Here is a 14,693-nt window from a genome sequence, read left to right as displayed (position 1 = left end):
GCAAAATGCTTCCAACAATTTTAGCTATAGTCTGTGTCTGCTTCCATTTCCCATTCTTAAGAAGGAGACAGTTGTATTCTTTTAAAAATGTTGGTTCACAGATGTTGTTTTTATTGTTCTATTGTTTAAGGACAATACTGGATCTTCTATTCATCCCAAGAACAATTGAATTCACAATATCCTACGTTACACAAAGTTTGAATAATGCTAATGTAAACACGCATCTTCCTGGAAACCTCAACATCTCAATAGCTTAGGCTTGATCCATGCTGGATCCTCTTTTGACCACTGCTGTGCCAATCACAGCTAAAATACGTTTTCTATTTCTATCCCATGCTTGATGTGGGCTTCTCTATAAAGGAGATTAGCTGTTGATTGCTTTTTGTTGTCTTTGTTGCATATGGCTTGGGCACTGCCATGAAAGAAATCAGTCATGATTGCCTTCTTGCTAGACTATTTCAGTGTCGCTACACGATAGTGGCTGAACCAATTTAACAGCTCCCGGCTGCTGCAGGGCTGTCCCTGCTCCCTTGTCCTTCCATGTCTGGTCTCACAAGCTTCCTGAAGCTGGTCCCTATTTTCATTCTCACCTGCAGGTAAACTGACAGAGCTCACCAATCCTGCAAAAAACTAGCTCAAAAAAAGGAATAAATATGAAGTTTTGATGATTTACTGCTCTGGAGTGCCTCAGAGGGTCAGGCAAGCATTATGGCTCTGGGAAGCACAAGGGAGTGGAAGGCAACACACCCTGCCCAAGAGCAGGATCTGGCCCCTGGCCAGATCAGCTCGGCTGCCTAGCCTTGCCACACACACTGAAAAGCTGGGCTCTCAATAAATGCAAATGCCAGAATAATTTTCAGAATCTTCAAAGCCATGAGAAGAAAAAAAAAATAAATAAAAAAAATCACCATTTTCTACCTCATTAGAATCATCTTGAAAGAGAACAAACTGTGCAGCTTCTGGTGCACAATTATGCCATGCCATCTTCCCCTTTCTCCACACCCAGCTGGGCCTGGATCCTTGGGTACTGTTGCCAGCACTGCCTGCCAGCCCCGTTGGGCTCAGCTCACCGCACAGGGCCCCCACACCAACAGGAAATCCTTGTCTTGTGCGTTTCATGTCTTGTGGCTGACAAAAAGCTGGTGGTAATGCTGAACACAAGTGGTCTGACCTAGCTCCACGAGAGGTGGCAGGGCTGCCTCCCTGCCCTGCAGATGACGGACGTACACAATCTCCTAGATGACAGAATTAAGATCACCAAATCCTAAGGCTGCAGCAAGCACAGGCATCAATGTCTACTGCAATGGGCTACATCCACCTGTGCAAGTGGCCCCAGTCTCTTTTCTACCTAGGAGCTGAGGGTGTTTGAGAAGGCAGGAGGGAAGGACCTGCTTGGGAGAGAAGAAGCAGAGACAACAGGAGCTACAGAGGTTTGCTGGGGAGGGGTTTCCTGCTCTATGAAATTCCCTGAAAGAAAGCAGCATGGCTATGAAGCAGGAGGACATGCACTCGGCTCTTCAAGACTGCTGCAGTCATTGCCACAGCTGCTCTGACAGCTCCTAACACCAAGGCTCTTGTCATTGCTGCTGCAACAGCTACAGCAGGTCCACCACTGGAGGCGCTTCTGCTTGGGTAGCATGCCAGACTTCCTGAAGAATGAAAGCAGGGAAAAAAAAGAACTAGTCCATTTTTACAGTTTGTATCTCCTTCAAAGCTGAATCTAATTTAGTGGAACATAAAAAGGCACTTTGTTCTCTCGTGTTGCTTGGCCTACCAAATGTCAACAGCCTACTGCAAACAATGGAAGTTTTAAGAGCTTCTTAGTGAAAGGTTGCAATTTTTGTATGGAAAATGCTAGGCCATTTAAATACAAGGGTCAACACCAAATGCCCCCATAGTAATTTTTTAAGATCATGTATACAGGCATGTTTGTATTTTCCAGCAGACGGAGGGGCTATCCAAACAAAACAAAACCCATACTTAGATCATCCATGAGGACTAACCCTCTAATCCCTAACCTTGAATATATGAACCACTTGGCTCACAGACTTGATTTGTTCACTCAGTGTTCACCAAGAACTTCTATTTACAACTCTGCACGGCAGCTGAGGAAAAAAAAATCCTCGGCAGAGTTCAGAGCTTCTGAAGAAGGCATTGCAGGACTACACGTTTCAGATGCTCCCCTCCATGACTTAAAAAGCTTCACAGTCACACACAGTAGTGTGACCAAGAAGCCAGCATACCCCATCACATGTCAAGTCATGCAAGAAGCCTCCTCCATGAACTGCTCATGCACAAGCCATATGATGGATTGATAGACACACGCACCTCCAGTCGTGCCATGGCATAGCTACTGCATCTTATTTTATCTTAGAGCTCCATTCCCTGGAGTGACTTTGTACAAGCTCCTACTTATTTTTCTGTAAAGCAGGTAAATGAGAATCATCTCCTCTATAACAGTAGCAGTGGCTGTGGGAAATAACAGTTTTAAGAGGCATAAAGATATTAACAGACATCAGCTATGACCAGAACCCAATTTTCTTGCTTGAACATTATGTACCTTATCACAGATGCAAGGGTATTGTGCAAGGAAAGGTATATACACGCTGTGTTTCTCTCCACCCATATGCCATGAAGGCAGCAGATTTTTCCTGCAAAGGCCGTAACTCCATTACATATATTAAATTTAAGAGATCTGGCACCAGAAAGCTTTTGCCTTCCAAAACACAGACAGTTTGGTAGGGCCTCTCTTGTATACCCTGTTCCAGCTGGCCCTGCCTCCTCTCCCTGTCTAGAGCTTTCAAAATCAGCTCCGAAACATGCCAGACAAGTAACTTAACCCTAAAGGTACTAATGAGGGAATATGAGGCAAATTCTCTAGAAATTACAGAACAACAAAAGGTAACGGTGAGACCCCATACAATGACCTCACATCCCCACAAGTGAGCTCTGTATCCACACACCAGCTTTGCATTGGCCCTACAAAATTCACTTAAAGATGACTGTGGTGAACTATCTAAACCTTGAAAATGCCAAACAGATCCTTCTCAAAGATGGTCAAAAAGCCTTTTCAGGTCCTCAGACTTAAGCAAGAGCATTTCATATGCAGGATAGGTCCATGCTGCAGAGAGCATCCTTACCCTAGCTCCCAGCTCCATGGGATATACTTTCAGCTCAGAACATCTGTCGCATAGTAGCATGTATTAGTCAGTGCTTAGTTATGGAAGCATGGGGTCTGCCAGAGCTATGCTGCTATCAGTACATGAACTTCCTCACCTAAAGCTGGGTCACACCTCTTCAGAATAGCAGGACCAACCTAGCTACAGCCAACCCTCTTCAGCCAAGCTACACCAGTATGCTTTGCTGACAGGAAGATGGAAACACTGAGGATCTATAAACCAAAGCACTACCATAATTTACCAACTGAACAGACAGTAAACAAGTACCAAGCCCTTATTAGGGTTGACCTGTTGCCCAACAAAACACATGTTTTCTGTGAAACCAGGCTTTAACAAGAAGCCACACAAAGAGCAAAGATTTCTAATAGGATTTACAGACCGCGGCCATCCCAGCAAACAAAGTGACAAGGAACGTAGTTTCTCAGCCATTTGTTATGCTCTGACTCATAAATAAAAGATTTTCACACAGAACAGTGAGATGGGGGTGAACAGTACCACAGGGTACCGTCCAGAGATCTTAACACCAGGCCAGCTTCCAGGTCTACCCTTCCAGCTCCTTCCTGCCTTATGCCATTCCCAGAGGTATGACTGCACTGTAACCTGGCACTGCTGCCATGGAAAAGCTACTCGGACCCATGCTCACAAAAACAACATGCACTCAAAACTCAATTTGCGAGGACTCAGACATATAGACTGAATCCATAGAAAACTGGGTTATAAAAAGACAACTCCAGGTAATTTTACTGAGGTCTTTTATGCAAGTAAATCCACCAACTACAGCACAGCATTGTTTCCCAAATGACATTCAGCCCTGTCTCACTGTAGACTCATATGAAAACCTGAACAAATCTCAGTTAAGTGTATGATCCAGTCATCGCTGCCTTCCACCAGATGGCCATTCCAGTTTCTATGTCCTGTGGCATAAGCACACAGCTTTTGAAGAGGGAAACAGACAGTACAGTAGCTGCAGCAAGCACCGCTATGCAGAAGTACTGTGGTCCCCAGCACAGCTATGCAAAGCAGGATGCTCAAGCAGCACTGAGCACACAAGTCCTTTGCAAAAGGCGATTCCAGAAATTGGCCTCATAAAAGACATCAGTATAAACAGCATTGCCTCTTCAAACTCTAACCAATTTCAGCAGGAACAAAATCCTGTCCTGTGACAGGGCTGGACCTCTCTCACTGCAGGTAGAGCCTGGAAACAAGAATCATCACAAAGAGGCCACCTTGTGTCAGAATGGTTGCTATCCAATACTGGAACGTAGGACTTGTTATGTGTGATGGGTGGCCAGAACTATTTGGAGATAAAAAACCCTAAAATACATCTTGATACCCAGAAGATAAAATTTTCCTCCTTCAGGTGTCCAATCCACTCAGAAACCAGAGTCCCTTTCATCTACCTTCCTACTGCTGTACTTCAGGCCTCACAGCATCAACACCTTCAGATCACAGCTTCTTGGTCTATCCTATTATTTACCTCAACACCTAACAAGTAATCTTCTACCGCTGCCAATGCTTGTGTATCATGAATTACTTGTGCATTCAAATTTATTTACTGGCAAATGCAGACTTAAAAGTCTACCAAAATCTTGGTGAGAAAGAGCTGTAATCTAGCTTGTCATTGCTTCAGCCTCAAACTCCAGGCTTATGGAGGTGTTTTGCACTCTTGACACCAGAATGAAGTTGGATGAGATATTATATCCACTGAGATATTTTAGGAAGTGCAAAGTGCCAAAATGTTTCCCCAGAGGCCGAGACCTAAAGGCTGCAAGAGCTTCCAAAAATATCTGAGCTCAGAGCTGTGTTGCTTGGGTCATACAAAGCGGTGGTCTACCACAAGCATACACCATAAAGAAACTTGCAGAAGAGGTACGAACTATGCTTAGAGAAGGAAAAGGATAATAACATCACCTCCTTTAAAATCCAGTGCTAAAAATAAAAAAGACACTACCATTCTGTCACCTTTAATAAATTAAGTTATTAATAACTTCATTAACAGAAAGTTATCAAATGTGACAGAATGGTCATCTTAATATAAAACAGCTATGCATTATTACTGATGTAGCTGGTAACACACAAAGACCATTTATCAACTTGGGCTGATGATGTTCCGCAGCAGAAACAGTTAACAGCCTGCAAGTAGTAGCCATGGAGTGAGCATGCTTTTAAAAAGCCAGTGTCTCCATCTGAAGCCTGAGCCTGAGAGAATTTACACCCTGTAAGGTGCTACCCCACCTTCATCTGCAATTGTCATCAACACACTCCTTTATTTTTGTCTTCTACTATCTCCTTCTTTTAAGAAAGTTGAAGATTCTTGAGCAAAGAGCATTTCACCATTTCCTATGGGGAAAGGCTGAGAGAGCTGGGGTTGTTCAGACTCGAGAAGAGAAGACTCTGGGGAGACCTTATTACAGCCTTTCAGTTCTTAAAAGGGGCCTGTAAGAAAGATGGGCAGAGACTGTTGCAATAAGATAAGGGGTGACAGTTTTAAACTACAAGAGGAGAAGCAGGCTTTATGGGAGGCAGAAATTTTTTACACTGAGGGTGGTGAAACACCGGCACAGGTTGCCCAGAGACGTGGTGGATGCATCATCCCCAGAGACATTCAAGGCCAGGCTGGACATGGTTCTTCTGAGCAACCTGATGTAGCTGAATCCTGCTCATTGCAAGGGGGCTGGACTAGATGACCTTTGAAGGTCTTTTCCAATCCAAACTATTCTGTAATTCTAAATTCTGAGAACTATCTATTCTGACTCCTCGTACCATTGGCTCTTACAATAGATAAGAAGGATTTAGTGCACAGAACTACCAAACAATCCACTTTGCTTGTCTTTGTGGAGATAATTGATGATTCAGCTTGAGAACAGATGGATTTTCTTCTTGCAGGCAGTCCAATCCAGCATTCATCTTCCCCAGGAGACTGAAGTCCATCTGACTCTGAAATCCTGAACTAACTAGAGCATCCTAGCAAATTTTATACTGGGAGGAAAACTGCTTTTTGAAGCCTAAGAGGGAATGACTGAAGCTATAATCCATGAGGTACAACCACACACACTATCACAGCACAATGTTGAAAGGAACAGAAGCATGTTGAGAGAAACATAAACTTATCTTCTGTATACATAGTCCAGTAAGGAAGGGGACAGCAGTTATGAAGACTGCTACCATCACGTCAGAGTCCTGACATCCCTCAGAAACTGGATAGTAAGATTTTGAGGAGAATTGGTAACTTGTTTTTAACACTGTCGGAAACTCTTCCACTCCCTGGTAAATTGTTCCATTGTTTAAATTAGCCTAAACGACTAAGATATTTTCTCTTATTTGAAGGTTAATGGTGTTAAATCTCAGTGTCCAACTGGAAAATCTTATTATGACTGTAAACAAGACCTAAACCCTCTATTAGTAGTTATCATCCATGCATAAGCACCTGTACAGAACAGACTTGTCATCTTCCAACCTCTCTTTAATAAGCTGAGTAAATCATGTACCCAACACCTTACGCAGTTAAAAAGCCATTCATCTTCAAAGCCCAAGATTATTTTTTTGGTCCTAAACTGATCTCAGAACTGAACAAATTTATGCAGTCACAGTCTTTTTGTCTTTGAACATGATTAAGAACACATTCTTCCTTCAGCCTAAGAAGCCATCCCCCTTTGCACTGTTGAAGCATCTGTCTTCAGCAATCCCTAGTACTCTCCCAAATCAAGTGTTTTCCAAAGAAAGCTATCCAACCTGCAAGCACATCCTGGTTCCCACATACTCAGTTCTCTGCACTGAGTTGCATCAAACATGTTTTTGTTGAATTTATCATCAGTTAACCAGGCATTTCAAGTAATTCTCTAACAGGAACCTTATCTTTCTCTTTCCTCCTCCTCAAATAGTTTTTTAACCAGAAACCTTACTGGCAAGGTTTTAATAGCACTGTCTCCATAGGCTGAGATACAGACACTGAACAGGATTGTGACTGACACAGACTCCTGGGGAAACTGACACTTGAAACAGTCTTGATCACCCCAGTAACTACAACCTATTATCTATCATTAAATGGGTTTTTAATCCTTCTGATGTGTTGTGTTTATACGACATACGTACTCTTCTTGTTAAAAATTGACATTGGTCACTTGGATGAATTCAATTGGTTGGGCAATGTTCAACTGCATCAGTATCGCTTTGTACAATCTTGTCAAAATAGGCAGGACAGCATTTGTCTGCAAAGATGTAGATTACGTTATACGAAGTCACACTGAATAGATATTAAATGATTTCTTTAGATTCTAATGGTTTTAATAACTCTCCCAAATTAGTTTTTATCTTGGAGCAATACATAGTTAGTTTGCAGCTCTTTGGAGCAATACATAGTTAGTTTGCAGCTCTTTGGGTCATCCATTTCAATTCTTTCAATGGTGAATCCGGGTGGGCAGTGCTCTAGCCTTCTGCAATTCCCCCAGTTCACAAGGATTAGCTAAAAATTAACATTAATGAACAAAACTTTGCTTTGGCTGTTATATTTGGATGCTACTTATCTGCATCTGCTGGATTGTAAGCATTAGCAAGCACTCTTAGCCTCCTTTGTTATAAATTATATACAAAAACAGAATATGGTCCAAATACCACCTCTTAAACACAGCACCATGGGGGGGGGTGGGGGGTGGGGGTTGCTGTTCTTTTTTCTGTTTGGTTTTTGTTTGTTCATTTGTTTTGTTGTTACATAACTATTTCCTAATTTTATATTGTACCTACAACCTAGATCTTTTCTCTCTGCATGTAAAAATCTGATGCCTTCTCCTCTGAACCCATATCACCACTATCTCCACGATTAGCGTATTTCCCTTCTCACCTGCTTCTTTTAAGTTTGCAATTGTATTTCCTGCCATTTACATCCTCATCCCCTTCATCCTCCCTCCGTAACGTGCAGGATACTGAGTTTTATTAACACAACTTCAGTGACTGTGGAATCATGTCTTTCTGGCAATCAGTATGATTTTGTTGAATACTTCATAGCTTCCATTAACACCTCCCTTTTAAAGGTACCTTCCCAAGCAGTTATCCTGCCAATTGTTTAAACTTGAAGAAACAGACTCTTCTAAAGCTCCTTACATTACTGCGTGATGCCATATTCTGTTTGCACAAAGCAAATACAGACAAATAACAACCACTGGTACCTAGGCAACCATGGGATTTCAGGTCAGCTATTAACTCTTCTTTATCTGCTAGAACAAGGTCAACTATTGATTTATTCCACAGTGGGTGCAGTACTGTGTGCATTAAAAAATGACCTATTCCTTCTAGAAGCTTTCTGGAAGTCGTTTTCTTGGCATCATAAAATGTCAAGTAAATATTACCTGGTTTAAGCAGCCTATTTTATTTGCCTCCCTATAAGGAGCATATACATAAGGAAATGTTTGCTCCATTCCTGAGGATATCTCAGGGACCTGTTAGAAACACATAATAGGCGAGAGAGGTGGTTTGAAACACAGATAACTTGAATTTGTCACGAAATCCTTCAGTCTGTAGCTCTTTCAAATGGTAAAGGCTTAGAAAGTGTTATGTAACATCCATTTAAGCACACATGGGACAACACAATTGAAGTCCACCTCTACTCAAGTCTGGGTGAAAGCATTAGCTACTGTTCTGCGCCGCAGGACTGGGCTGACCTCTTGCATGCTGCTCCATCCTCAGGGGACTTCTTTATTCCACACACCCCCCCCCCCACATTTATTTCTTCCTCCACGGCATTGCTGTCTACCCAATTCCTCTCTTTGTACAGTAGGTTGGGAAAAACACTCCAGGCAAGGACTTTGAGTCTCTCGGATATGACGTTGAAGAGATGTGACCTGACACACAGAAGGGAGAGGGAGGAGATGGGGGGAGAGATGTTACAGGCTAGCCACAGCTGAAGACTAAGACAACCATGAGTCTCCTATAGGAGAGAGGGTAAGTTTCAGTGAGTCACCCAAGGGAAAGCATCCTGATCCTAGAAAAGAAATAGGAGCAAGGAGGATTCAGAGAGAAACTCTCTCCTGCTTGAGTCTCTGAACACGCCGACAGAAGCAGCACTCAGTGAAAAAGGGAGATGTGCAAGAGCCATTGATTATTTCATTGGCAAAGTAGCAAAGTTTTCTATTACAGGAAAATTGTACATGCTTTTTTTGTGACCCAAAAGATGAATGTTCTTCTGGCAGGCATACCTCTCAGCAAACACAGGGCCAGGCGAACTAGCAAAAGGCTTTATAGGCAATGTACCAACTTAAAATCACATCACTGTGCTGGAACTCGGGATTATATTTAGAGAAAAACTAAACCACCTAAATAAAAAACTAAACTTGAGGAACACCAGAAACCAACCCATATAGCATATTTCCCCACCCCTTCTATGTACAGCAAATGGCACTATATGGGCCCAAAAGAAAACAGGAAACCTTAAGGCAAACAATTAGGCTGCATTTTCCACAAGCCCCTTCTCAAGACAACAGTTCATTCAAACTGCTTGGGCCTCCTTCATTCAAACTGCTTGGGCCTCCCAATCTGCAAAGCAGAGGTAAGAGCCACCAGGACAGGGATGGTTTTCATTTCCATCCATGTTCCCCACACCAGGAGCACAGGGAAGAACAGCATCAAGGTGAACGAGTGTGAAAGTGGCCAGTCGTCAAGCCAAGCACCAGTTCCAAGGGAAGGGGCAGTAAGAGCGTGGAACAATTTATGGCAGCAACGCAGCTCCCAGGAAAGGGGAGCAGCAGTAGCACAGATCAGGACGTGCTAAATACAGATTGTAGCAGGTGGTCCAAGAACTGGCTGTGATTTCAGCAACCGGTTTATCCAAACCGGACGGAACTGCCTACCGCACAGTCCTGCAACAGCAAAAAGCAAGCTAAAAACACAAAAGCAGAGCAAGCGACTGAAGATTCGGCAGCTGCAGATTGCCAGGAGATGAGTTTCACCCTGAAAACATTCCCAAGGATGTCAAAGACTGTGACAATCTAACGTATGAACAAGACGGAAGCAAACCCAGGCATCTTGCAACAGAATCACAGAATCCTAATTTTGGCTGGGATGTACCTCCAGAAGTAATTTAGTGCAACTCTTGCTCAAAACAGGTCTAATGAGACCTGGTTGGCCAGTCAAGTCAAATACCTTTAAGGATGGAGGCTCCACGACCTCTCCAGACAACATGTTGCAGTATTTAAACCCCCTCACAGTTAAAAAAAAAAAAAAAGAAAAATTCCTGATAATGTGATCAAAATTTCCCATGTGCCAACTTGTGTTTGTTGTCTCTCATCTCATCATTACACATAACCAAAAATAATCCAGCTACATCTCAGAAGATGGCTTTGCCTGGAGAAAAGCAGGTTCAGGGGGGACCTAATCACTCTACAACTACCCGAAAGGAGGTTGTAGTGAGGTTGGGGGTTGGTCTCTACTCCCAAGAAACAAGTGATAGGGCAAGAGGAAACAGCCTCAAGCTGCACCAGGGGAGGTTTAGATTGGGTATTAGGATTAATTTCTTCACTGAATGGGTGCTCAGGCATTGGAACAGGCTGCCCAGGGCACTGGCGGAGTCACCGTCCCTGGAAGTGTTCAGAAAATGTGTAGATGAGGCCCTCAGTGACATGGTTTAGTGGCGGCCTTGGCAGCGCTGGGGGAATGGTTGGACTTGATGATCTTGAAAGTCTTTTCCAACCTAGCTGACTTTATGATTCTATCTTTTCTGTATCGTCTCAGCGAGTAGTTGCTGACAACAAAAATATCCCCCCTCTACCTTCCCTTCTCAAAAATGAACAGGCCCAGGTTTCAGACTCTGCTCACAATCCATGTTCTCCAGCCCCCTGACCACTTTAGTGGCGCCCACTAGGCTTGCTCCAGTATTTCACTTACACAAAGTGCACTTCTTGCACTGGGGAGCCCAGACACAATACTCCAGATGCAGTCTTAACAGAGCCCAAGGTGTGGATGGCCACCTTTGCTGCAAGTGCATGCAGCTGCTTATGTTCGATCTGTTGTCAATTAGGACAACACAGATGGCTCAAGAGATGCAACAACTAAAACAGGAATACTGCAAAATTTGGAGGAGCAGCTGCATATGTAGTTAGGGCCAAGGTACATACTCAAAGCCAAAGGTGGCAAGAGGAACCTTAGCTTTAAGTCTATCCTAAGTCCTCTGCACCGCATCTTAAGCGGGCAGCAACTGTAAACTTTATAAATAATAAGATTTATTTCTGAAGACTTCCAAATGTGCCATCAGTCAAGGATCAAACAAGTCAAATATTCCTGATGATGATATATAGATAGATAACTTCACCTGTAGGTTAGGTCATGAAGCATCTAGCTCATTTATCTCTGTTCACAGGGAATGAGTCACCACCTATATTCATGCGAACAAACTCTTCCCCAAAAAGCTTATAAACTGAGAATGATGAATAGCATACAAAGATTAGGGAAGGCAAACTATTTGGTCAGAAGAAACAGAATGTATATTATACACAATGTAAAATACCATCTGACTTGCACTAGCTTTTCCACATGCAATTGCTAGTTGGCCAATTCCTTGCAGCAATTTTTCATCACAGAAGAGGATCATGAGGAAAGACATAAATATTTCAACAAGTTCCTAAGCAACTGAAAAACAGTGCTCTGCAAGGGATATATTAAGTCAATGTTTAATCCTAGCCTTTACTGGGAAATAAGATGAAGTTTTATTTTGTGGTTTGTTTTTTCTTTCCAAACCAATTGTTAGGTTACACTGAACATCTTGATATGAACAACACAGTTACAGTTTTTATGTGTATTTACCAGCTGAGGTAAATGGTAACAATTGTTCTAGTCCTGCAAGTATTTCACGGTGTGCTTCATTTTCCTTCACACAAATACACCACCACCACGTGTCCCACCAGTGGGGAAGGAGAATCTACTATTCCTTTAAAGGCACTAGTAACTTACCCCAAACATCTGCCGAAGGTCAGGATCTCGAAAACGGAAGGGAATGTTAGACACATGAAGTCGCTTTGGAGTGGATTTGCTCTCGGTATTCTCACTGCTCTGTGTCTGTGATTGCTGTCCATCTGTCTGTGCCCCTCCTTCTGTCTGCTGAAATCAGAAAGACAAAAGCATGCGCATGAATAGAAGCCACACAAATTCCTTTCACGTGCTTTGCCTATCTTTTTTTTAGGTATTAGTACTACACTTGCAACTGCGGTATCTTGCACTTGACAATTATTTTGATAAAGCCAGTAACGCTTAACAATTGATCTGTTGTTCTTCCCCTCCCTTTCCATGAGTAATGAGATCCCAGCCTCCCTCCCCTCCTATCACCTTTTAGCTCAGTAGATTTGCCTTTGGTTTTCTTAAATTGCTTCTCTCTTTTCTCCTGTTCTTCCTCACTTCAGCTGCCACCATATGAAAGCCCTAATGAAGAGGCGGATCTTTCATATCCTGAAGCTGGGAGGTAGTACCGCCACTCTAATCTCATGTGGCAGGATGTTCACGCAATCATCCAAATCCCACAGCTGAAGTGGCAGCTCTTCACTTGGCCAAAACCAGAAACGCATTCCCAGGCAAAATGGCATCTGCTCTGCCAAGCTCCCTTCAGAGAAACATTACCCCAAAAGAAGATCTATAACTAAATGGTAAAATCCATACATGAACAGCTTACGGATGTCTTTGATTAACTTTGCTCATGCATTTAAAAGTCAGCCCAGGGACAGGAAACAGTCATTACCCCTGCAGGCTTTATAAATATATACTTTCTGCTACCAACTCCACAGCTAAAACATGGGAATTTGTTCCAGCATTCCCAAGCACTGACTGGTACGGTGGGACAAGGGGACTTGTGCTCAGAAAAGGTACAGAGGAATAAGGGAGACCAGTGTGCCAGAGCAGAGAGCTAACACCCCCACAGAGATGACTGGCAGGGGAGAAGAAAGGGAGTGTCAGCCACTTGTGTTGGGCTTAGACCAAATAGGGGTGAAAATTGAGCACAGCACTAAATGTAAAGGTAAGGTCCCTTTTGCAAAATGGCTTGATGAGAAAATGGTATTTTTCACACCTTAGTCAGAAAAAATGACCTCAAAAGGTCAGAGCTACAGAACAAAGTAGACTACAATTTGGTTGTTTTATTGCTCTGTCCCTTTCAGAGAGCACACATTGACAGGCCAAGGTATTCAAAGAGCACTCACCCACTCACTCTATCTCCCACTGCTTGCCTCAGCCTCATAGGAGTCATGCTTTGACCACCTGTGTGATGCACTTTTAAGTGTCATTTAATTTCTTTAGATGACATCCTGATTTCTTCCTTAACCCATCAAGTGAAAAGAAGTTCTACAAGAAGGCAAAGACCATGTAATTGCTAGAGCCAACCTTGGTTTTAGGCACCTTCCAGAACACACTCAGGCCTTAAAAGTAAAGATTTAAGACTAGGGGATTTTTTGCTGGTTTGGAGCCTTTTTGCCCCTTCCCCCTCTGGTGGCTGTTTCAAATACACCATTTGTGAACCAAAGAGGAAAGAAATCTCTCGAGAGCTGCAGATACTGACTCCCCAGCCACTGACTGGGCTTGCAAGATTGCTCTGCACATCACTTAATATACAACACTTCATGAATACCTTGAAAGAAACATCTCTTCACAGATAAATTAAACTGGCAACATTAAGACAGCTTCTTCTGGCCAGAAATGTCTCTTACAGGCATGACCTTGAACTTGTATATTGGTTATAAAGCACTGACAATAGCAAGCAAACAGCAAGCACTGGGGTCCTGTCACGCTGAGCAAAGCAGCGGCAGCTTTCCATTTTACTTTCGTAGGGCTGCACAGGCAGCACAAAACATGCTTGATCTGGTTAATATAAATTAAGCTGTGATAGGAAGGACAAAAATATCACCCTGCAAGTATCACTACTTCCCAGAGCTGTGCAAGTCTCAGGAGAAGCCTATCAGGATGAAGCATTTTTATCTGGCTAAGACTCACCCATCACTCAAGCATCAAATTCTTCTCTGCAACCTCATAACTTCCATCTGATCGTATCTAAAAAGCTGCCTCTCCCTATTCGAGTTCCCCCTCTTCTATCCTCACCCTTATGACAAAAACACACCTCTAAACACACAGAGAGTGCACCCTGGGGGAAGAATCGATGCAGCTGGCCTGCGATTAAATCATACCATGCTATTTGGTGGTTTTATTTTTATGACTCCATCAGAGTCCTTCGCTCCTCAGGGCAAATCCCTCCAAGAAGGACAAAACACAGGAGTAGCCTATCCATCACCACCATACACAACACCTGCAAGTGAGTGCTCCAAAGTAACTCCCCAAAATCGTCAGCACTTCTGCTAAATGGGATCTCTACAGTCAGTTCTGGAGCTCTGCTAGTGCAATTTGCCAAATCCCACATTTTCTGTGGCTCTGCATAAAATGGCAAAGTGGGCAAACACCCATGCACATAGGTGCATCTACTGCAGTATGAATGAGGAAAGGCACAGATTCTGAACGGTGGTGACAAAAATGGTTTAGTCTTTAAATTCACACATA

General features: G+C 43.1%; 1 protein-coding gene across 11 annotated transcripts in view; it reads right to left on the bottom strand.

Moving 5' to 3' along the window:
* RBFOX2 (RNA binding fox-1 homolog 2) overlaps positions 1 to 14,693 on the bottom strand; it is a 173,801-nt gene that overhangs the window by 38,745 nt on the left and 120,363 nt on the right. For all 11 annotated transcript variants that reach the window (XR_010612715.1, XM_065679213.1, XM_065679171.1 and 8 more), the window contains one exon: positions 12,114 to 12,260. Coding sequence is in view for 10 of the 11 variants with exons in the window: in XM_065679213.1 (XP_065535285.1) it covers positions 12,114 to 12,260 (147 nt within the window). In the remaining variant the exon portion in view is untranslated. The remainder of the gene's footprint in view (positions 1 to 12,113; positions 12,261 to 14,693) is intronic.

This window comes from Lathamus discolor, chromosome 1 (genome assembly GCF_037157495.1).
Source record: "Lathamus discolor isolate bLatDis1 chromosome 1, bLatDis1.hap1, whole genome shotgun sequence".
NCBI lineage: Eukaryota > Metazoa > Chordata > Aves > Psittaciformes > Psittacidae > Lathamus > Lathamus discolor.
The sequence above is the reverse complement of the archived record's forward strand: the minus strand, read 5'-3'. Positions and strand labels throughout refer to the sequence as shown.